This window comes from Ptychodera flava, chromosome 10 (assembly GCF_041260155.1).
Source record: "Ptychodera flava strain L36383 chromosome 10, AS_Pfla_20210202, whole genome shotgun sequence".
In the NCBI taxonomy this organism is placed as follows: Eukaryota; Metazoa; Hemichordata; class Enteropneusta; family Ptychoderidae; genus Ptychodera; species Ptychodera flava.
In genome coordinates this window covers 15,877,029-15,902,107 of record NC_091937.1, presented here as the reverse complement: position 1 = coordinate 15,902,107, position 25,079 = coordinate 15,877,029, and the positions used below count along the sequence as shown (strand labels likewise).

General features: G+C 37.3%; 2 protein-coding genes across 4 annotated transcripts in view; one reads left to right on the top strand and one right to left on the bottom strand.

The window, feature by feature from the left end:
* Positions 1-8,575, top strand: part of LOC139142113 (blood vessel epicardial substance-B-like) — a 13,412-nt gene extending 4,837 nt beyond the window's left edge. Inside the window, exons 2-5 of one of the 2 annotated variants that reach the window (XR_011554299.1) lie at positions 1,943-2,602; positions 4,059-4,167; positions 5,080-7,854; positions 8,016-8,575. Coding sequence is in view for 1 of the 2 variants with exons in the window: in XM_070711936.1 (XP_070568037.1) it covers positions 1,983-2,602; positions 4,059-4,167; positions 5,080-5,539; positions 8,016-8,116 (1,290 nt within the window). In the remaining variant the exon portion in view is untranslated. The remainder of the gene's footprint in view (positions 1-1,942; positions 2,603-4,058; positions 4,168-5,079; positions 7,855-8,015) is intronic. The other variant, XM_070711936.1, reaches the window with a different exon arrangement.
* A 3,255-nt stretch (positions 8,576-11,830) lies between these two features.
* LOC139142114 (dehydrogenase/reductase SDR family member 6-like) overlaps positions 11,831-25,079 on the bottom strand; it is a 49,787-nt gene continuing 36,538 nt past the window's right edge. Inside the window, exons 7-13 of one of the 2 annotated variants that reach the window (XM_070711938.1) lie at positions 24,563-24,641; positions 23,160-23,256; positions 19,782-19,890; positions 17,092-17,152; positions 16,681-16,853; positions 13,404-13,496; positions 11,831-12,969 (exon numbers count right to left, since the gene is read on the bottom strand). In XM_070711938.1, coding sequence (XP_070568039.1) covers positions 12,916-12,969; positions 13,404-13,496; positions 16,681-16,853; positions 17,092-17,152; positions 19,782-19,890; positions 23,160-23,256; positions 24,563-24,641 — 666 coding nt within the window. In that variant the 3' untranslated portion in view covers positions 11,831-12,915. The remainder of the gene's footprint in view (positions 12,970-13,403; positions 13,497-16,680; positions 16,854-17,091; positions 17,153-19,781; positions 19,891-23,159; positions 23,257-24,562; positions 24,642-25,079) is intronic. The other variant, XM_070711939.1, reaches the window with a different exon arrangement.

The window sequence follows — 25,079 nt, the reverse complement described above, 5'->3', positions numbered from 1 at the left end:
AATCACGCAATTCTCAATCTTCTCCTCATTGAAGCTCATCAATAACAGTTGGTTGAATCGTGTTCATGATAATGATAGGGCATTCATCAGACATACTCCGAAGATAAATGACACATAAAATTGGTATTTGTGAACGAACGCGAGATGCTGCGAAACACAACTTAGTTTGTATTTCCTTAAAGAAAGAAACACAGGATTGGTGCCATTGGCCGATCATATTAATACTAAAAAGAGACCCAACCCCTTATAAAATGAAAGCTTCATTGTTGGCAAAAGGCATCGCTTTCTTCATCGCGTTCGCATTCCACGTCACCGTGGTGACACGTGACTGTATCGAACAGTTACATCGCGCCTGGGGTGTCATCATCAGCATTCAAATGACAGCTAACCGTATCTTGCCTTCTTAAGCAGCTATCAATCATCCCGTGTCAATTCACATGAGATAGCTGTACATCTGGCACTTGACAAATGACTGTTCCATTATCCATACCACCTGAGTTCATATTTTATATATATATATACAGTCTGGAGGGGAATTTACCAACAATTCCTTCCAATATTCTCTCTCTCTCTCTCTCTCTCTCTCTCTCTCTCTCTCTCTCTCTCTCTCTCTCTCTCTCTCTCTCTCTCTCTCCTATACTGTAGGTTTGCAACGATAGTAGTATACCCTAGTATACCCTATTATGAACTACCAAGGGGCAGACTTTTTGTGTAAATTTAAACACAAGAAGGTCAAACCTTCAAAGGTCAAAAGAGGGCCATGAAGTTACCTGTAGTTTAATAGTGTTGCCATTTTAAATATGTAGAATTGAATTTTCTGAATCGCAGTGCCGCAGAACACGTATGGAAAGTGCCACTATGGTGAACGACAACTTTCATGATGAAATGCCGTTTTTGTTTTTTGTTTGTTTTTTGTTTGTTGTTTTGGTTTTTTTTGAGGGGGGGGTACAACTATCTGCGACTATTACGTCTTTAGAGCCAAACAGCGAACACTCTGAGACTAGTTGTGAAATTCACAGACTATACCTCAGGTTTTATTCGCTTTTGAAGGCCTAAAATTCTGTTTGCCATAACGTTTGCGCAGCAATTTGCCACCTGTGTTCTGCCCTTAGAATTTCAAATATTTATCACATAATGACTGTCATCATCATCATCATCATTGAAATTCAACTTCAAGAGCCATAAACCTGTGACCAAAATGCACAATACGTTAGAAGGTCTGTGCGCACTTTAATTGGGCCTGCATGCTTAAGTTAAACTGTCCTCTGTAATTGGGTCGGAGTCCTTAAATTTAGACGCGCTACATATAACGCCTACAGCTGTGTTTCATCTCACTGCATTCCGACCAAAGAACTGCATTCTTGTCATGCGTAGAATTCCATCGGCACAGAGTTAGAATTCAACATTTTGAAACTGTCGGTGTAGAGATTCAGGGCATGCGTGTACGCTGGCATTGTGAGTGATCGCAAGTGTGACCAAATCAAACGCAGGCAGCCATCTGTTGTTTGGCATCCAGGGTGTCAACTTGTTTGAGATTAGCACAAATAATTGTAAAGGGGTGCCTTTTAAGAATTTTTGTTATTTCGAACGCAATTTATAACATATACGTCTACCCGACGTCAAAGTAATTACGTCATGACATACGAGAGGTGTAAAACGGACGGAAACTGCAAATTCTTAGAGCCCCATTTTTCGAGACAACCTTGATGAAGTTTTCTTATCTTTTCAAGTCTTATTTTTTTTCTTTTAATGTCATCATTCAAAAGCAGCATGCTTTATAAAGGTCGGGCTGTTAACTCTGTGTGAGAAGTGCGCTTGATTTTCAAGAAAATAAAACCATGGTTGTAAAAAAGAATGAAGTGAATTAATATTGGTGAGATAAATACACGGTGATCTCGTCTGGATCTTGTTACATGCTATTAATCTGTGCTTGACATTTCAGAATGTGTAGGTCGTCCATGCCGATGAGACAGTGACGTCACATGGAGGAGAAATGTGATGCCATAGCCTCATCTACGCGTCAGCCCGGTCACTTCTCCATCCTAGAGACGAATTTCAAGATGGCGACCGACGTCGCGGGACTCCTGGCGAACGGCACCGTCTTCCCGTCGACGTCGGGCGACGGCAACATGTCCGACGGCTCATCAGACGACAGCCTCTGCCGGGGCTGGGTTTTGCCACAACACGGCATCTATCAAATCGGGTGCTTCGTCCTGGCCACGGGATTTCTAGTTCCTGCAAATTTCGGAATTTCCCAGTCGCTGTGGTTGCGGGTGATGCTGTGTATTGGATTCGCCTGCTACGTCCTGTGGGCCGGCCTCGTTCACTGCTTCCCCGACGCCCTGGGCTGGTCCTTGGTTTTCGTTGTCATAAACCTCTGCCAGAGTATCTACATCATCTACAACGTAATGCCCGTCAAATTTGAAGACGACATGGAGGAGGTGTACAACGCGCTTTTTAAGCCGTTCAACATAACCCCTCAACAGTTCAAACGATTGGTCGACAGCAACGGGGAACTTTACGAGTTGGACACCACGGGACACTATGCCATCGAAGGTCGCTCGCCTGTGGACGAAAAATTAAGTCTGCTCGTCTCGGGAAGGTCATTACAGTTCATTTTCAATATATACATTATTATTTCTCTAGCTTTTCTTATTAGACGCCCTATATCAATGACCAAAGACACAAGGGCAACACATGGTCATAAACGATAATACCATACCCATCTGCGCCCTAATACTTTCATTCAAGAGGAAATTTATGGCTGGATCGTTCCTAATTATACAAGAAAAGTGAACGTAAATCATCTTGAAAACGAAAGAATTTCGTCTTTGTATGATGGCGCTGTTCTGACCCATTTCACTCGTTAAAATGGATGAAATGCGTTCGGAATTGCTTTGTTTTTTCAACGATATTCTTTTATTTCTCAGCTGTAATTTGGTTAAAATTAGGGCAGGAACCGTATAAATATGTTCCACAGCAAATGTTGTTTAAATATTGTTTGAATCCCTACAATTGTGTGCATCTATGTTGAATTGTTTTTAAAAAACATTACAGATGATTTAGGGCCAATTGAGCTTTTATGATTTCAGTAGGTTTTTATTGGACATCGTTATTTTATATCACCAAATATTCTGAAAGCAAAGCACACTATTAATCCTGATAGTTACACACGAAGTGTTAATCGCAGAAAATACACAGAATTGGTGTCAATGTTTCTAAATATGGATAAACATCCCTCCTGAGGTAGGAGAAATTGCAATTTTAATTTGCACCTTGAGGTACAACGTAACCCAGCAAAACAAGCCAAAATCAGAAAGAAAATTATCAATATCCCTATTACACATGGCTTAAGCTAGCTAGTGGCTCACCTTTGCTAAAGACATTATTATATTAACTCAAGAATCCTATCATATTTTCAAAATTATAAGACATTAATACTTGTGGGTTTTCCCCGAAGTGTTTTCTGTTACATGAAGTTATCTAAGCTTAGGTGAACACTCCACAGACTATATTTGAATAGTCAATACGGTCCGTAAGTCTTCAGAATGAATCAATAAATTGTGAAAATGACTTTGACGTTGTACAATAGAAGTTTTCTCTTTCAACAGGCTTTGTTTTCTAGGTGAGCATTTCAGTACGTTTAAAGCTCCATTCGCTATAACTTTTGATTTTTTTCGGTATTTTTATTGCACTTGTAAACTGAGGTTTCTTGATGTACTCCAAAATCGTCTTGGAATGCCTAATGGAAGGCCTTGTCAATACAGTTCATACACATGTGATGCCCAATGTCATTGCTGACAGCTAATTCTAGTGTGGACTAGAATTTGTTTGTAAACGTTAACATTGTATATTGTACACTATGTCTGTAGGGCTAATTCAGTACTCTGTATTTCAACAAACTTTGAGTAGAAGACTACTACTGCTTTTGTCCTTTTGACGCAGAATGAGAAAGAACAAAATGGTAGTAAATAATTCGAAAACGCATCTGTTTTCTAAGATAATATTTACCATTGCCAACCTTCTTTTCTTTCTATTCTTTTTTTGTCTGATAACAGAGCCAAAGTGACGGCTGAAGGCACTTTCCTTCACTTCGTGGATAGAAATCAATTCCTTGACTCGCCTGAATGGGAATCTTGTACTCCTGGTGCTGGAAATACTTTCCAGGTAGGACTTTCGTCAAATTCAGTCTAGAAACATTCACTCTGCCTTCATTTTGAGGACAAAGAATTTGTTCATTAGGGAAGAATGCACCTCGGGGACAGATACTCGGATTCTCATTTTTTTAAAATCTTTTCTGAACTACCACTTGTGGGGGTTAACTTTAATGCTCTTGGTGTAAGAAAACGTTTCACCGTCTGAGTTTTTTGGAGGGCATTTTGAATTTAAAATATCGGTAAATCTTGGTTAATTTTTTTCTCTCGTATCAAAATTTGCACGGTGACCCCGAATTTTTATTCTTAAACCGTCCTTAAACCAATGGGAAAAATTAAATTTTATTTACTTGAAGAGCTTCAAAATGACCACCCTCAAGTGGTAGACGAAAAAAGTATTAAAAAGTTTGAGCGTCAGAATATCTGTCCCCGAGAGTGGAACATACACCTTGTAAACAGATATTTTGATTCTGTAAATTTTAGAATTCCATTCTGTTCTACAGGTCTTGTAGACTCATTTTGAAATTGGAAAACTAAATTTTCATTACCTTGGTTTAGTGACGATCAAAAATTAATGTTAGCCCACAACTCAACAGTGAACACTTGCATAAATTCACAGTTTTATGGAACCCATTTGTCAGTAAAATTAACCAAATTAAATTCAAGCAAATGATTATCATATGGCCAAATAAAAATTGTATTTTGTAAAGTTTTTTTCCATAAGTTGGAAAGTTACGCATACTTTGCCAAAGTTATCTCGTAATATATATAAAAATTGTTGCATATGGCAGACGACCAAAGCATACTGTATTTCCATAAATACACAAATTTCCAAATTTGACATTTCACAATTCCAGTGAAATAATGTTGATAACGCAGCCCCTATTGGCTAATTGTAACAGATGCACTGTTCTATGATTCATAGGTGACAATCACTGCTGTTGAAAAATGTCGATACATTCAGTGGTCTCGCAAGCAGATCAAGAGTTTCCTGCAGAAGGAGCCCTTTCTGAAAGCTGTCTTTGAAACCCTGATCGGTAAGGACATCATGACTAAGCTTTACTCCCTCAACGCCGCGCCGCAAAACGACGAGACCAGTCCACACCTTGAAATCACCGAGGAACTGGCCACCGAAACCACCGACACTGAAGAGCGCGAGGATAAGGACCGCAGGGCAGATTTCCAGCATCACTGGAGCCCCGTGAAGGACAATGATAGCGATATTGAAAGCTTGCAGTCGGAGGCTAGGTCTGCGGGTAGCACGCCCAGCATGAAGTCATGCGTGTCAATGGTTGATATCCGTGCCAGCATCGCATCCGGCAAAGGCGCGGGCGGCTTGGGATTGGCAAGTCGTCTGGATGGTATCGGATCCAGCTACTCGCAAAGTGAGAAACAGAACCTCAAAGCCATCTCTGAATAACTGTACCTTCCCTACCTTCTCCATCAATACCTCTATTCTCTCTCATTTATCCTGCATCAGTTGCTTCCCTAATGTAAATCCTTTCAGATATCTTTCTTCTGTATCTCCCAGTCCGGTTCCCTGCATCATTTCTGCCAATGAGATTGCTCGTTAAAGCTGGCCAATGACAGCCATGGATTGAACATCGCATGCTGGACTCTTTTCACCAGCACAGCTCTGCCAGCACAGAAATGGGACAGGGAACCAGACAGCTGTATCACCCTGACAACTCTTTCGGACAAAACTAAACAAAACTGGGATGACGAAAAGCCATACCACGATAAATCGTTATCATAAGGTGTCTTTGTATTTGTTAGGTTGACAACCTAAGACAGGCAAAATAAACAACAATAGCCCAGTTTTCTCCAGTTGAATCTGATGTGATTATTACAACTTCTGTCACTCCAAGGAAAATTCAATGCCTTCTGCTAAAATGAAATATTCCATGTTAAGGATGGTTTCCATGGTAACAGTAACCATGGTAATCTGCACGAATGCTTGACTTAAAGTTTCTTTTCATCATGTTTTCCAATACAGTCAAAATACCTCTCTTATCTGTTTTGTACTTGAGGTGTGACATGATGATATTCATTTATGCAAATTTCATTGATCAGTATTGTTTAATTATGCAAATCATATGTAATGATTCATTTTCCATGTCGCATATTCATGAACCTCACTATTAAACACACTATAAAATCAAGATGTGTTCTGTCAATGACAATTTCAAATGATAATACCAAGTTGCCACAATATTTATCAAAAGTAGCAAATTATTTCCTCTTCTGAGGATTGCACTTCTAAAACCAAAACATCTTCCAATGATTAACCATTTGTTGCTATTTTGTCCCTCCGTTTTTTATATGATTGTGTTATAATTCAGGAATTCAACCTTTCCAACCATTAACTTTCTTTCCATTTTGCTGAGTGATATTGTCAGTACATTATACTCAAGATGCTTACCGGTGGTTCATAGGGATATGTAATTTCTACAACTGCCTGGATGAAGTGATGTTAGCACTGTAAATAGTTGTCTTTTGCTATTTTGGAAATTTATAGATAAAATTAATACCACTTTGATGGTGGCCATTCCTAAATATTACACATGATTATGTTATTGTATTTTGTACCAGAATTTAACAAATGCGAACAACTCTTACATCCGATATCCTTGTTTGGCTTTTTAAGCTAACTTTACAAAAATGGCCACGTCACAAGCTTTCTTGTATTCACTAATTATTATAAATGAAAGTCACGCACAGTGAGACAATGAATAAAAATTCAATGACTAGACTAAGGAGATTCATAGAAAATTTTCCTGGAAGAATTTAACAAAAATGTTGTCAAGGAAGATTTTATTGTGTGGTAGGGTATCATTTTCAGAACTATGTTCTTTTGGTTTCTTGTTAACCATTCCTGTCTTGTTACCTGGGGTTATCTTTCACTTGAAATGTGATTTCTGTCTCATGTTAAGAAAATCCCACAGCTGCCACCAAATGTATCATAATTGCACAATGGCATGAGCGCTTGCTGACATGTTATTCCACTAATTAAAGACAAGCTGAACTTTCAGTTACAGCACAATTTGTCACCTGCCTGTGGGTGCAACGCACATGTTTTAGATTAGAGCAGTACTCTGAAGAAAGTATAAGAACAAAATTCTGAAATAGTGTCAATAGTCAGAAATTAAACCCTCAACTATGTCATCACAGTTACTTTGTCAAACATCATTGTTTTTTTCAATTCAGTAATTCCAAAAGTTTTTAACAAATGTTGAGAGGGTTCTCAATAGAGCACGGTCTATAGCATGCTATTGGAAAGATCCTGGCATTTTGTCTGAAAGTGCTTGCAAAATGACTCTTGTTGATTTTCTGTCAAACAAAAAAATCAAAGGGACAGTTGAATGCCATGATGATTTGTGAGATACAACTCTTTCCTAACCATCTCTGGATGTCATGTGATCACTCCTACACCACCTTATCAAAGATAAACGGGATTTAATGGGCATTTGTAAATACCATTATTGTAATTTCACCATATAATTCAACATTTTCACTTTTACCTAGTCTTTCCTATAAATATATCCTGCTGATTGTATTTTTCTCCCTATTACCATATTATACCTGTACTTGTTTGGATGTAAATATTTCAAATGTGATGTTGTAATTTTTGCATGATTTCATACTAACCGTTTTCCCTTATACCTGCAAACTAACGGATCAACCTAGCAACATGGCTAAGGTTCGTAACTGCACTTTCACCATAACTTGAATTTGTCACAATTTAAGTAGTTGCACAGAACTAACAAAAGTTGAGTTGTGAAACTTTTATACTTTACAAATTGTTTCTGTTTAGTCTAATTGTAGTCTCTTTTTTTTTTGCTTTTCTGCATTTTGTGACAGCTTCAAACGGCCTACTAAAGCCCCCTAGCTTGATGGATAGTTACAGCTGCAGCTCAGCCAGTGTGTACTACAGCGCACCAGACTTTGAGTCAACTGTGTGAGTGTTTTGAAGTTAACTCGGAGATTAATTCCTTACAGTTGTGAACTGTTTGAATACAGTGATTTTTGAATAAGATAACTGCAATAACATTTTGATTTTGGTGTATGGTGATAATGTATTAAAATATTTAATATGTGCCTGTTGCGATACAGATCTGTTAAAATTCAGTCTCTGAGATATACTGTCAAAAATTTACATCAAATGGCAAGCAAGTAACATTAAGATGCAGTAACAGCCTACTAAAGGTCGGCAACTCTTGAAATGCTATGTACGGTAGATGTAAAGTGTTATATGCACCCTTTTTTCATCTTCAATTATGTGGCATGCATACAGCTGTGTTCACAAATGACTCTTGTTAAGGAAATGGCAAAATTTTCATTTTTTTAGATAACCTGTACTACCATAAAAGAATTTCTCACATACCCCAATAAATGCTTAAAGATATTATAAAATTTTCAAATATTATCGAACTATCTCCTTAATTTGGTACCCCCTTCCCGACTTGTGAATGGTTTCCATATCACAATAAACGTGTCGGGGCAAAAGCTAACCTGTTATTTATTAAGCTGTACTGTTATTTCCCTTTTGGATTGAGTTGCAAAAGTTGTAAACATTACACACAGTAAATTGTGTTCCAAGATATCCACAGTGGCTGTATCGTCAGAATAACAGAGAACTCACAGACAGACTCATTACATAAATTTATTTAAAGCTGCATGACATGTTTGAATTTTAAGAGTGATTTTCCCGGTAATTTTCCAATTACATGAAATACATGTATATACATAACGAATCTCAGTGTGTAATTCTTATCCTGATATTACCGATCACTTCCCCTAATGGCAGTAAGAACTGTTTTCATGTCTCTGAAAGGTAAAATTTATGTCTGAAGTATCTCTACTTCTACACCAGTTACCTTGGTGCACAATTTCACAAATATCTATTTCAGAAGATTGTTCTCTTCTTTAACATCACTTTCACTTGCATTCTTGGCTCTCTTGTCCTAGTGCTAAGTGCAAATATTTAACGTAATGGTAAATCCAACTGTTCACATTATTTCAAATAACTTTAAGATAGTTTGCGCTTCGAAATTGAAAGACTTTAACTTTTGCTGGAACTTTCCTAAAGTAAACTTTCAACCATTCTCTTTCAAAATCAAGAATGAAAATCAGTGGTCACCAAGCAGATTTTGGTACTAGAGAAACAAGCTACCCAATATTTACCGATATTTGAAATTCAAAATGGCTGCCATCCCTGTGTTATCTTTATGGGGCGGGGGGAATAAAAGTCCAAATTTTCACAAAAACTAAGCAGGTGAAAACTTTATTCACTACATATGCCTCAAAATTAATCCCAAAATGTGGTAGGCCAGAATATTGTGAGTTTGAGAGTCGTAATATCTGCCCCTGGGCGCATTCTACCTTTAAGTCCGTTGGTCTGTTGAAAATGTTACATCACATTTTTGATGGATTTATTGATGATTCAATTTTGTCATCTTTGAATCTATCGAGAAAATACTTCAACAGAAAATAAATGTAATACTTAATGGCAGGTTTCCAATATGAGATGTATTTTTTTCAAGTGATCTCCCTGACAAATATCATGTCTAATATTCAACTTTCCCTGAATGTTTTAATCCCTTCCAGAAGTGTTTGTGAACACAGCCTGCAAACTCAACAGTTGAATGCCACCTTTATCTCTGTCAATTTGCAACATAACTGCATAATTTTTCTATTTATTTATTTATTTATTTATTTATGTGTTAATCTATTTAGCCATATTCACAAGAGACACACTCGGAGAAGGAAACATAAAATTAACTCAGTCACTGCAAACAGCTAGAAGTGGTGATTCTGAACAAATGTTTTTAACATTAACATTACCATAGTACATCTAATTCTTGCAGCATGTCATAGTTGTATTTATGTATTTATGCTAAGTATTTTAGAATATTTATTTATGCAAATCATATGATAATGACTTGTTATAGAAAAGCATATGAATTGCATTTCGTGATTATTCCCGCATTGCACATCATATACTCAATCAATGTGTGTTGCAATGTGGTGTTTTCCATCACATGGTTTTATGCTTCTCATTTTGCTGGCAAAATCACAACTCGGTTAGCTGTTACTGTTAGGCTAGAATGCACCTCGGGGACAGATATTTGGACTCTCAACTTTTACAATATTCTTATAGCCTACCACTTTTGGGTGCTAATTTTGAAGCTTGTGGAGTGAATAAAGTTTTCACCAGCTTAGTTTTGTGAAAATCGGGAATTTATTTTCCCCCCACAGAAATAACAAAGGGATGGCCACTATTTTGAATTTCAAATATCGATAAATATGGGTAGTTTGAATCTTTAGTAAAAATGTGCATAGTGACCCCACTTTTTGGGTTGAAAGTTTGCTTGAGGAATGTTAAATCTTTCATTTTCGAGGGGCATACTACCTTAATAAATTTTCAATTACTTGTGTTTTGTTTTTTACATACAGTTTCTTGATTTACTTTCAAAATCATGTTAAAATGGCTATAGTGCGCTGACTTTTTGACTGGTCGAAACTGCCTCCACAACAATTATTACCGCACAGTGTGCACAATGTGTAAATATGTTTGCAAGACTCAATGAGTATTTTAATATGCTTTTTGGAGATGATCACGATAGTGAAATCTTTTTTTTTGAAAAAAAAATAATGAAAATATTATCAAATATCACAGCCATTGACCCTTCAAGTTTATAGTAGATTAAAAAGAATAAGATGGACAATAATGTGTTCAATTTTCTCCTGTCATGATAAATTTCCTAAAACAAACTATAACTTAATATCGATCATGTGTGACACAAATGAACAAAGACTATGTTGTGCTATATGCAGAGATATTTTCTTTGTTAAAAGCAACGTCCAGCTTTTATTGTTAGTAAATATTTTTGATGCAAGAAACTACATAATTGTCAGTGGTACTGTTTTCCATATTTTTTATTAGTCTGTAAGCGAAATTCAAGATTTTGATGGCAGTGTAGTCTTGTAAAACATCCAGTTGCCAGAATACACAAGCAGTTACCCAATCTTCATTTATTATTTCATAATTTCATAAGAATATACACCCAACTTCATTTGTTATTTCATAATTTTATAAGAATATGTGAAGTTCCTTTGTGTGCAGAAAGTTCTAATCAAGGATTGTCAGTGTGTAAGTCACAACTTTAGGCACGGTCCCTCCACAAAGGTGCTCTAGGGAATGGTAGGAGTGTATTTGCTGTAGGTTATGCCGATAAAATGCTATAGTTGGCATATTGTATGCATAAAGTTTTACAGTCTAAGACAGCTCCAAACTCGAAGTATTGATATCGGATACTTTGAAAAGTTTCTACCACCTGTTGTCCTCCCTCTCTACTCAGTTGCCCATGGCACATTGCTTGCATGGTCTGTTCCCTATTAATGCATACAGCTGCACACACAACAAGTGTATCAGTTTGAATTGAGTGAACAGCTGATCAATAGAGAGAATTGAAATTCCTACCATCTGAGTCTATATTCAAGTGTGGTATTCTATAGGAATTTGTGCCTAGTGCCTAGAATTGTTAAAGTTGTTGACATTTTCCCATAACAGTGGAATTACACCATTCAGCTCATGGTTGCAATGTGCTAAAGCAGATCAGATCTGCACAGAAATGATATACACTGTGGTTGATCACTCGGTTGAGAAAATCACCTTTAAATGCAAAAATGTGGATTTTTATTGAGATTAAATCTTAACAACATTGACTCAGTGTTGAAAAGATGAAGTTCATCATGAGGTGTTTACAGGACATTATTTTAAATGAATTCACTGCAATGCATTGCAATTTCTTTGACTTGTATACCACGCTGACTAACACTAGAGGGCTCTCAACTGAGGCTTTAGAAACCATAGTGGCACAAGGTGGTTATTCCAGTATTAGACAGGTTTTTTTTTAAAAATTACACATTAAAATTTGTAGAGATTTATACAGTGTTATAATATTCCCTGCAAATCATGTGTAAATGCACATTACAGTCCTTCACACAGATTCCTACACTTTCATGTGCAGAATTTTTATGGTAGTCACATTTCCTTATCCGATCGCTCAAATCTACAAATGTTGATGAATAACTTTTTTTGAGATGTTCAAAGGGTCAGTAGTTGATTTCTGTGACTTGTGTAATCAATTTTAACCTACACATTTGCTCTAAAAACATCAACCGTGGCATTTCAAGTTGAAAACATATGGTCCGGTCCTTGTTATTTTGAAAGGTACTGTCTGAAGAAATGCATGGAGACAGAGGTGAAAGGTCAAAGGGTGCCATGAGGTCATCTCAGAGCAAGTGCGGTTCTACCACATTTTGATATTTTGCAGCACTCCGCTGGTATAGTTTGTGCATCAATATTAATGGGTACATTATAATCTCTGATCTTGCATTACCCTACCTCCAGTAAAGACGATGTTATTTTGCTCATCTTCATCCAGCTGTTTTGACTTTATTCACCTGTACAAAAAGCTACGTGGTCAATTTTTGAAGAAAATACTTGAAAATACTGTAAACTAGTCCCCTTATTTTCATTTGTAGTACTGGGAAGAAGTGTTCTATACACATGACACACAAATAAGAAATTGCCGCCTTTCTCAAAATACACCATAAAAAAATCTGTTCCGATGTTTTTTTGAGTTTCCATCAATTTCTACTGGCCACCAATGTAGGTCTGCCTCACTGGAATGATGAGAAAAATAAAAGACTCCCAAATCACTTTGTGGTCTGGTTGTCCTGATTATCGTGCTTTTCAAGCTGTCCAGCCTCCATCAACTACCATGGCACTCCCAGTTGTAAATGCAGACTGTCAAGGAAGAGAGACACACAGACACAGAAATTGTCAAATGGGGAATTCTGACACATGAATATTAGAGTGATTCATTATGTAATAAAAACAGCGAAGGACTTTGCTTCTGCCATATGGGAGTACATTTAAAAACTTTTTTGTGTGAGAAAAAGTATTCAATCAATTTTTTTATTTAAGCCAGTGGGACAAGGTATGAACATACATGTACCCTTAGCTGATAACTCTTGATTATCTGTCACTGACTTTTGACCAAAACTGATTTCACACATATCCTCAAATGCAAATGTAAGAAGAGCAGTGTATTCAATATTTTAGTGCAAAGTTCAGCACAGCTTTTCTGATAAACAACATGGTGTCAGCAACAGACAGTTGTTGTACTGTGAAACATTTTTGTAAAGTATACCTGTTGAGGGCGCTTAAAAATTTCTTACCTCGTCTGATGCAAGATGAACACAGAGGGCCGCTATTTCCTCAGGTTTACCGATTCTTCCCAATGGTTGCCTTGCTATGAAATCGGCCTTGGCCTTTGAAAAAAATATCACAAAATATATTCAGGAGTTGGTGCTGATTAAATTTTTTGTCAGTTGACAGTATATAAATGTACGACATACAATAAATTGACTCAGTTTGTACGGTAATCTGGAAGTTTCATGACTTATGACCCTGAAGGTGAACCGCTATAGCTGGGCCTGAAGACACAGACATAGGCAGAGTATACTTACATGCCTCAATCTATACCAAACAGGTAGCCAGTTGAATTTGTGGATATTACAGAGACGTTTATATTACAAAATTGACAAATGTTGGACCATTAAGAAAGAAAAAACTGTGTAAAAGTGACATTCAAATTACTGCCATGATTGTCTATCATGTTTTAATCGATCCAAGAAATTCATCATTTATCAAGAATATGTTATTTTACTGAAAGAAGCATGCGTCTGTCAAGTAGAAATATGTTTGTTGGCTTGTATTGGCCCAGCTTCTACAAATATGAAAGATTCATAACATTGATCTTATACATCAAAGAGCTTGAGGAACTAAAATTCAAATGTTATGTGAACTCAATGTTGATCGTTAAAATTAACAACACTGCATCAAAAAATTAGTTGGATACGGTCTTGAGGCTGATCAAATACATTTTTGCAACTTCACAATGTCCACACAATTTTAAACATGTGTAATGAGTTACAACCACATGGCAACCATAAAGAATTACTTGAGGGACGTCCAAAAATTTCCATGAACCAGGCAATGGTTTTTGATTTTACAATCTTTCAGTAAATACAGTTCAAAACTGGAATTACAGTGTATTCATAGAATATTTAGGAGATCAACGCTGCCCTGGACACTATAAGGAGAAAATAGCGTCAATGACACTGTAGCTCCCATCCTGGACTATTTAGTGTTTGTTCTCTGGTCAGATATTTGAACATGTGTGAAAGGGATAAAGTGCATGAAGTGAAAATACTTAAATGAAATGTACTGGAGACAGTGAAATATGTTTAATGTAATTATTCAGAATATAAAATGGAAAAAATACAGAATTAGATATATCAAATACTGTGATACAACCATTAACTCAACAAGTCATTTACAATGACATAGTCCCCACTTGTAATAGGAGTATTAGTCTTGATGGGGCAGGAAAATGTGGTCATTAAGAAGTATCACTGGAGTGTATATGTTGAGATCTATGGGCACATAGGTCTATGTCGTTGTTCCCAATTTGAAACACATGAGGCATGTCTACGTTATGGTTCTAAATCGGGAAAAAAGATCAGACCTCTAGCAGTATTGGCCAGCCAAGAAATACATATGCGCATTATAAATGAGGTACAAGATGTGACATCTTAAGGTCTAATATACTATCAAATTGGAGGGTATAGAACTTGTGGTTACTGAAATATGCATATATATGTATAATCAAGGTCAAAGGTCATCGAGGTCACATGACATTTTGAAAAAAAAAATTATATTGCTAATTAATCCCTATGTGCCAAAAAATCAGATCTCTAGCTCTATTCGCTTGCCCAGAATTAGATGTGTACATAATTAATGAGGTAAAGCGTGTGTTGTCATAAGGTCTCCCATCCTACTAAATACAAAGGACATAGCACTTGTGGTTACTTATTTATTGACATAAACATATATTTTAGGTAAAAGGTCATCGAGGTCACATGACATTTGGTCAAAAAATTTCTTTCCTGTAGTTATCCCTATATACGAAAAATCAGACATCCAGCTCTATTGGCTCGCTCAGAATGAGATATGCGCATAATTATTGAGGTACAATATGTGGCGTCATAAGGTGTCCAATCATACCAAACATGAAGGGTGTAGCACTTGTGGTTACCGAGTTATGGACAAATATGTATATTTGAGGTCAAAGGTCACCGAGGTCACGTGACATTTTGTCAAAAAAATTGTATTGCTAAGTTATCCCTATATACCAAAAATCAGACCTCTAGCTCTATTGGCTTGCTCAAAATTAGATATGTGCATAATTAATGAGGTACAATATGTGGCGTCATAAGCTGTCCCATCATACCATACATGAAGGCTGTAGCACTTGTGGTTACTGAGTTATGGACAAATATGTATATTTGAGGTCAAAGGTCACCGAGGTCACGTGACATTTTGTCAAAAAAATTGTACTGCTAAGTTATCCCTATATACCAAAAATCAGACCTCTAGCTCTATTGGCTCGCTCAAAATTAGATATGTGCATAATTAATGAGGTACAATATGTGGCCTCATAAGGTGTCCCATCATACCATACATGAAGGCTGTAGCACTTGTGGTTACTGAGTTATGGACAAATATGTATATTTGAGATCAAAGGTCATCAAGGTCACATGACATTTTGTCAAAATATCCGAGATATCTACGTGAACGGATGGACTCACGGATGGACGAACAGACGGACATGACCCAATCTATAAGCTCACTGGACTTCATCCGTGGGGACTAAAAATTGTGTCACTGCATCCTTTTTGCAATATGAATACGATGAGAAACTAAATTTTTATTTTTCGTGGCCTTATACATGGGAGTCTATGGAGATCTGCCTTATACATGGGAGTCTATGGACGTGTAAACTAAAAACATGCAAATTTCACCACGATTTGCCCAAATTTGGGAAAGGTCACTTCTATGCACTTCCATACCAAGTTTCAAATCAATCGGACTTGTGGTTTCAGAGCAGGAGATTTTTTGACCAAAAATGGGAGAAAATTACAAAAAAATTCATGAAAAATAGCAAGTCCAAGATACTGACCCAAGATGTGCACAATCATTTCATGTCAGCCCAAAGTACTTACATGCTAATTTTTCATGTAATCTGCTCAGTGGTTATTGAGTTTTTTCAATTTTGACCGTTTTTTCATTTTTTCACTTAATTTGCATATTTTTGGCAATGACAACTTCATTTGAACAAAATCTCATCTACAGCCCATCATCCATGTACACACCAAATATCAAGATGAAATGTACAGCGGTTTTGGAGTTTTTGATGTTGACGGACAGACATACAGACGTACAGACATACAGACATACAGACATACATACATACAGACATTTCCCTAGCCTATAAGAATAGCTTCCATTGCCATATATACATATGGCTATGGGAGCTAAAAAACCTTACATGAACATTGCAATGTAAATAAAAACAGTAATTTACATAGTAAATATGTCATAAGTTGGTACCTGTTCTGGGTTTGGTTGTGCGTTAATTCTCTCCTGCAATGATGGCGTATCGACTGTAGCTGGACAAATACAGTTGCAACGAATTCTTTGTTTCACAAAGTCAACGGCTATGGATTTGGTTAGGCCAATCACAGCACCTTTAGTAGTGCCATATGCACATCTGTTTGCAGCGCCTAAGAAAGGAAAACCAAATAAAGTGTAGTATGAAACTAAGAGTCACACAGCTCAAAATGTTAACAACCAAGCTTTGCTACGCAGTTTGAGGTTTGTCTCACCCCACTTTGCTCAAAGTTCAAAATTCAAGTGCATGCATTATAATCCATGATGCTTACAAGGTAGATGTCTTGGCATTAAGCAGCCTTTAACTTGTGGCTAAGATTCAAGACAAAATGTAGTTGAATAAGATTTTACCTTTCAAACTGGAGCAAATGGAAGCCATATTTATTATACTGCCACCACCTTGGGTAATCATCTGTTGGGGATGATAAGGGGGATAAAATTGTGTACTTCAATTTTGTGTACTTCTTTGTCATTATTATTTTCAAGTGAATTTCTTGCTCACTTAAAGTAAAACGCGCCTCGGGACAGATATTTGGACTCTCAAACTTTAACAATTCTTTTCTGATACACAACTTGTGGGGTTTTATTTTAAAGCTCTTGGTGAAAAAAACTTTCACCGGCTCAGTTTTTCGAAATTAGAAAAATGTATTTTTCTCCATAGAGTTAACACAGGGATGGCGGCCATTTTGAATTTCAAATATCCGTAAATCTTGGGTTATTTGTTTCTCTAGTACCAAAATTTGCACGGTGACCCCCGATTTTTATTCTTGATTTTGAAAGAGAATTGTTGAAAGTTTCATGGAGGAAAGTACGAGCAAAAGTTTAAGTCTTTCACTTTTGAGGTGCATAATACCTTAAATCATTGTAAAGCTGTGCAAATTTGTGGATTTCTTGACCTGCAACACGTTGACTCACTTATGTGTCTATTTGGGACCACCATATCATTTGCAGCACTATTTTGAAAGTTTTTGTCCCTCGAGATCTGGATTGCCTTTGAATACGATTTCCGTACAAACTTTGAAAGTTTTTCTTCAATAATTATGAGTTAATATGACAATGATTATTTTCAACCCTATCATCACCGTGGTTTGGCTGAAAACTCACTGTTATCAATTGTTAGCATGGACTTGTTTGTACAGAATGGGGATGAAATCGTTCAGATACCAATATTAAACTTAAAGGTCTGGTGAAATGCCCATGTTGCAAAATCACAGAAATACAGTTGATGGTCTATAAAACAGTTACATTCATTTCTTTTTTCGTTTAGCGCGCGTGATTATGAAATATGGCAAAAGAAAAATGCAATGTGGGCGTGTCCCCCGAGCCTCTCCAGTCGACTTTTTTCGGCTTTCCGAAGTTTGCCCGACTCCGTATCTCATAACGGGAAGTAAGTATTTCACACCTCCGTGAGCTCCCCATGGGGGATAACTTCTAGGGTTTCCGCTTACATGATCAGGACAGTGTCCTCCTTCACTATGGGAAGACGTTGTTCTTTTGGTGGCTGTGACAGCAGCAAGAGCATGAACAGCTCAACTGTAAACTTTTTCAGTGTTGAGTGTTTGAACCATAATGTGCTTGTCTCTTCTGGTTCGTACGATCGGCCACGGTCCCTAGGCTGAGCCTGCCTCGCTACTCGCTACACAGAAGGTTGGGACCGTAATGCAAGTCAACTGCATGAACACCAACACTGAACGTTGTCACTGCCACTTATAAAATGCACTAGTCTGAACGTCGGGACCGCAATGCAAATCGACAGTAACTTAAAACGTAAATGGGACAGTGATTAAAATGAACTACAACACGGAAGGTTGGGACCGCGATGCAAATCAGCTGCATGAACAGCAACACTGAACGTTGAGACTACCATTAAAACGAACAACAACACGGAACGTAGAGATCGCGATACAAATCATGGAGGTAGAGGCCTCCCTGATATAAATCGACAGCAACACGGAACGCGTCGTTGGGACGGCGATTAAATTGAAGAACAACGGGGAATACCGGACCACGAGGACTGGACCGCGATGCAAATCGACCCTCAACATGGAATTAAAATGCACAACACAGAACATCTAGACTGCAATGTAAATCAACTGCAACACCGAACCTTGTTGCCTTGATTAAAATGTGTGTGTCTGCTATGTATAGCAAAAGTTTCAATTCCCGCGAGCGAGCGTTCCTAGGATCCTATGCCTGCTGTACACTAGCCCTGCGTACGATGCTGTGTGTTCCGCTACAGCTAAATGTGGTGAGTGGGGCGATTAGCTGTAGCGGAACACACAGCATCGTACGCAGGGCTAACTGTACACTAGACAAAATTACGTCAAATTTATCGCGAGGGCTCGATTGCGTGTGTCAAGTTTCAATTCTCGCGAGAGCCATTTATGCATGTTGTACACTAGCACTAGACTAAATGACGTCAAATCTCTTGCAAGACTTGGCTCGATTGCAAATATGTACGACGGAAAGAACGCAATAATACGGAAGTGTAGACAGTTTTTGTGAATCGCCGAGAGAGAAGCACAGATTAAACAAAAGACTAAAAATCCACGTTTTTTCTTTATTTTACCATATTTTTTAAACAAACATCAGTTTCGCCACTGTGGCGAATTAGGATCGATTTTTTTCGCCACTTCGGATTTCGATTCGCATTGGCGAACGAACGTGGCGAATGGGCAGCGCGAACACTTTTTTGTAAGCGGATACCGGGCAGAGATAAGGCGGCGTTGGACCGCTATTCGATGTAAATGAACACACCTGTGACGTCACAGACGGCCAACCATGATCCCCACTGCGGGCGTGACCTGAGTGTCGCAAAATGACCCCATGAAAGCCACGCATAGAAATATAAAAAAAATTAACACTTGCGCGTACTTTTAGGTTGCAATTATGTTGCGAGTGTGAACAAAATCAACTCTGTTCAATCAACCTGCTCACCCCTAATAACCTGTAAAAAGGTCCACACTAAACATTGATAACAATGGGTTTAGGCCAAACCATCATGGCGAAAGGGTTGAAAAAGAATATGCTTCTCACTTTACCTTTGGTATGACCTGCTGACACATCAAATACATACTTTTTACATTCAGATTGTAGGAAAATTCCCAATCTTTCTCATCACAGTCCAGAATGGTACCATGTGCAACATATCTGACAACATAATAAAATGAAAACGTTTCCACCAATAAAATACACTGAACATAGAGATAATGGACAGAAATACTGGATCAACTATAAAAGATAAGATATTGTAAAGAATTCTTGATATTATGAAGATTCAAAACTAAAAACATTTATGTCTGTAAAGAAAATGTATTTGAAGTAAAATCTCAGAAAACACAGAAAAGATGGCAAAATCACACTGATACAACATTAGAGGCATAACAGCTATAACTGTTGATGATGTTTTTATTGATTTCCTTCTTGAGCAAGAGGACTTTTTCTTCTTTTTTTGTACTAAGGTTTTTTGAAATAGAAAGTATTCGTTTCACAAACACTGTCCAATATCATAATGTTTGTTGACAACTCAATTCAAGCGCTGGCTAAAATTTAGATCTCAACATTAAAGGGACATTTAAGCTGTAACTTTTGACTAATTTTTCACTACTCTGTTTCAATGTATCGACTACAGAATTTTACTATAATCCGATCATCATGACCAATGCCCGTTGTCCTGCTTGCCAACACAGCCTGTGTATGTGAAACCACCATCGTTATTGTTGATAAATGTATTCTAGTCCGGACCTGAATACAAAATTTAAACAATAACAATGCAGATTATACTCATATAGGGTATATTTATGAACTACCGGTAAATATCAGGAATTTCTCCATGGTTCAGGGATTCAAACCAGAAACTGCAGATGATACACAGAACAAACAGAACAAAAAAAATGACGAAAGTAACAGCTGATGGATCTTTAACATTTAGATATTACATACAATACACTGTATTAGCAAGATGAATACGGGGTATTCCAACATAATTTTTTGAGTCAAACAAAAAAATTACTTTACAAAGAGAACAAAGATATTACAAAAAGCCTAAATTAAATTTATGGAGCTGTAATACAAAATGAGTTAATACAAAATTCGAAAATTTGAAGTTTACTAAAGATCACAATCAACAAAAATACCGCAATTATACGGTGTCGCTCAAATTTGATCAGAATTGGTATATACCAGTATGGGTTACCAATGATCAACAATAAATGTTGTTTCTATTTGTTCAGTGGAGGAAAATTCTACGTTGATGTTATGACAATGATTTCTGCACAGTACAACCTGAAAAACAACAAGAAATATTTAAACCAGAAAAACAAGAATGACAAAAGTAATTAAAGTCTGAAACTTTAGGTACTGGAGGTCAACTTTGGCAACATGCATAGCAGAAACAAGCCCCTCTTAGTTGGAGTATAGATGGTCTTCCCCCCTCTACTGTATATGGTTTCAGCAGGTCTGTTAATATGTAACAGTTCATAAACCAGTCCGGGTTATGTCCATATAGAGGATAGTAGGGAAGAGCCAATGGCGTACCGTATATGTAATGAAATTAAGGCAAGAACCAATCACGTACAGTATATGTAACAAGGGTCAAAGGTTACGTCGGTTCACTTCGTTCAGATCGCGATATGACCTGACAGATCCACCGATCCAGTGCATGCAGTGAGACTGTTGGCTACCCGGAAGTATCTTAGCTCCAATCGATTGGCGACGTTCTACCGTGTTAAAAATTGTAAGATTTCTTCAGGAATAGTTTTCTGAGTTTCTTTACCCTTGACCATATTCGACAAAGAGTTATTGGACGTTTTTCGTTCTCTTTTCCAGCTTTTGGTTAACTTCTCGGGGATTGATCCGGCGCGCGTTTTTCTGAGCGAAGGGTCAATCGCACCGGGCAATGCATGGTGATCGAAAAAATCGTGCTCCATCGTGCTCCGATGACCGACTAAAACAGTTGACCCATCTTTGCAAAGCTTGAAATATTCTCCATACTGCAGATGGCAAGGTTAAATTGAAATTTGACCAAAAATAGGCGATATTTGGCGACAAATAACTTACTGTAGATTTACAAGGGTCAAATACTGATTTCTAGGAGCCTTACCCGGCCACGAAATTCATCCAAATAAGTAATTTTCAATGTACTAACCACTTGTGTCGGTCACCATCTCGGCCGCACTGAACATTGTGCGTAACGTCTACATCTAAAAACTACCCAGTGCTAAAAATAAAAGGCGAAATGAAGCCGAAAAGTTCCAAACTCGTTGCAATGTACGAGCCAAGGTTTGCATGGTTAATTATTCATGACGTTACGGCGGCAGGTTCGCTGATTGGTCAATCGTAATATCCTCTCTATGGACATAACCCGGACTGTAAACAATGACAGGAAATGACTCAAGATCAGTGGAGTTGGCCTGTTTCTTACTGGCATGCCATCACTCCTGCACATTTGCAGGATTTCACTTTTTCTTACCTCATTTGCACATTTTTGACACTGATGTGTTCATTTGAACAAATACACATCTCAACCCCTACATCTACCTGTACACCAAATACTGAGATGGTAGCTCTGGCGGTATGGGAGCCTTTGTGTGTGATGGACATACATCAGCACATACATACCTACAAATATACAGACATACAGACGCCACCAACTCATCATATAAGCTCTTTTTGGTATTTATATACAAAACCAAATATGAGCTAAAAATGTTCTTCAGTAACATTTGTTTTTGTTGGCTGAATCAGTAGTTTCCAATGGGTTAAACCTAGAATATGACTTGAACCATGATATATAAATTTATAAACAAAACCAAGTGTACAAACATGCATAGAAATATGTGAACTTCTTTGTGTGTTTGTACATGTTGGTTTGTTTGTAATGCCATCACATGACCTCTTGGGTGTACTGAGTCTGTGGAGTCTGGCGTGTTAGATTTAGTCCAGGGAAGGACAATTTAGTTTGACACTGAGAGCTCAAACATGAGTGCGTTTGTGGAAGAAAATAGTCTGCGTAGATTTGTTCCGTTTTGATCATAATACACCAATGTTTTCGTTGTTTTTGACTCAGAAAACAAGGTCGTTTTTCTATTTGTCTTCCTAAATCATGTTGAAATACAAAGTACCAGCCTTGCAAACACAGCATAACAATTGAGTACATTTTACAGTACAACTAACTTCGTAAATTCAAGTCCAGACTAGAATTCACTTGTCAAAAATCAGGCACAACAAACATACAGGCTGTGTTGACAAGGTGACAAATAGGCATTTTGGGATGATTTTGGAAGAAAAAAACAGGAAACTGTATCATACAAAAATAACAAAGTTCCCCAAAAGGCAGAAAATACACAGTAGGTAACGGAGCTCCAGTAATCGTGTTGAGATGGACACAACGGAAATTTTCTGTAAAAATTCCATCCTACCCGGCACAGTTGAAGAGTACGTCAATTCTATCTAACTGTCCAACGAAGGCTATGATGGCATCTTTGTTAGTGACATCCAACACCTTTGTTTCAATCCCTGAAAGAACAAGAGGAGAGAAAAAGAACACATTTCACTCATGTTGGTCAATGATGACTAGCGCCCTCACAAGTCTGACTGAGCACACTTACTTTTAAATATAACACATATAGTATGACTTTTTATGTGGCAAATCAAGTTTGACAGTAAAAAATATTTTGATTATTTGATTCTGCCAGAAAAAGAAACACAATGTCATTCGTCTTGGTGAATGACGACTGGCGCCCTCACAAGTCTGACTGAACATGCGTTTTTGGAATTATGAGGTCCATGGTATAAAATTTTTATGTGGTGAATCAAGTTTGCCTTCAGTTTGATTCCGCTGACTATATTTCTCTGTCTGACTGTAAAATTTTGATCATGGTACACACAAAGTTTGAAATAATTCATAACTTTCAATGGTAATACTCTGAAAATAATGAATTATAACCTTACAAGTCAAAGGGGGCAGGGGGGTAAGATTGTGTCACCTGAGCATGTGCATGATGTGAATGACTAGTAAGGTGTTATATTGAATGTTAACATTACATTTGTGGTCTTCTCTCTTTTATCTGGCTAACTATTATAAATAGCTTCATTTTGAGTACAAATAAAATAGAAAAGTACATACAGACTTGTATCTTTTCTTTGTTTTCGGAACACAGATGGGAGGTTGTGTGACTTTTTCATATTTAAGCAGAAACTTCAATTTTGCTGAGATCTGCATCATACCAACCCTGCACAGAGGCTATTTATGGGCTGTGGGTATATATTACATTATCTTTACTGAATAAACTTTCCTCTGAAGGGGACAAAAGCGTTACAAAAACAAATGAGGAAGTTACTCAAGAGAAACCAAAACAGAGTAACAAAGTAATAATGTGAAAACAATTCACACAAAAAATGATAGAATAATTAATCTCATCAAGATAGCCAGAAAAAAACAAATGACGATTACATTCCTGATAGGCGTTCCATTCTCAATTTAATGCATATAGATATGTACTGTGCTAGAGGAATTGATATACTTGTATTTTTCATTATGAATTAAGCATGTATGGAAGGTCGGCATATCATAAAATGTGGTGTTATATTTTGCAACTGCAGCAAACAAAAGATTTCTTTGGCTGGTGTAGAATTTGCAAGAAATTATAAATAGAATGCTGTTCATCTTCTACACACTTGCTATCAGAGTTTGCAGACTTTCTATAGTAATTATTTGGATGTGACCAAAACCGACACCCTTTTAGGATAAAAAGACTGAGAATGCATGTTAAAAAACACATGTTAAAACACACATCACTTTCAGCCTGCAAATTTCACTTACCTGGCACATCATCCAATTCTTTGAGTTTTTCTCCATTGATGTCAGTGGCAATGACTTTAGCACCTTCCTTGGCAAATGCCTGTTTACAGTTTAAAAAATACAAAATAACTCATGATGATAATGCTATGTAATAGTTTTTCATGTAATTGGGAATCTCAGGTGCGGTGGGTGACAAAACAAACCCTGTAAAATGTGTGCATTGAAACATAGACCATGGAGCAAGACCAGGCTCCATGCTAATAGGCCGAAAGATCTGTCGCTTGAGGGCGCTATTTATGCTCCCCTCTATGGTAGCAGTACAGCAACCTCGAGCAACAGATCTTTCACTGTTCAGTCTACTGTGCTAAAACCAAGAAATATTCTGCAATTACCTTGCTGAACATGGGAGTATCATAACCTGACAACAGCTGTAGTAAACATTAAAAGATGAATACAACAATAGGAAAGTTCATGGCCTAAAACTCTAAATGTCATTGTCAATTTGACTTACAAGTACTCTTTGGTGATCAGGCAGCAA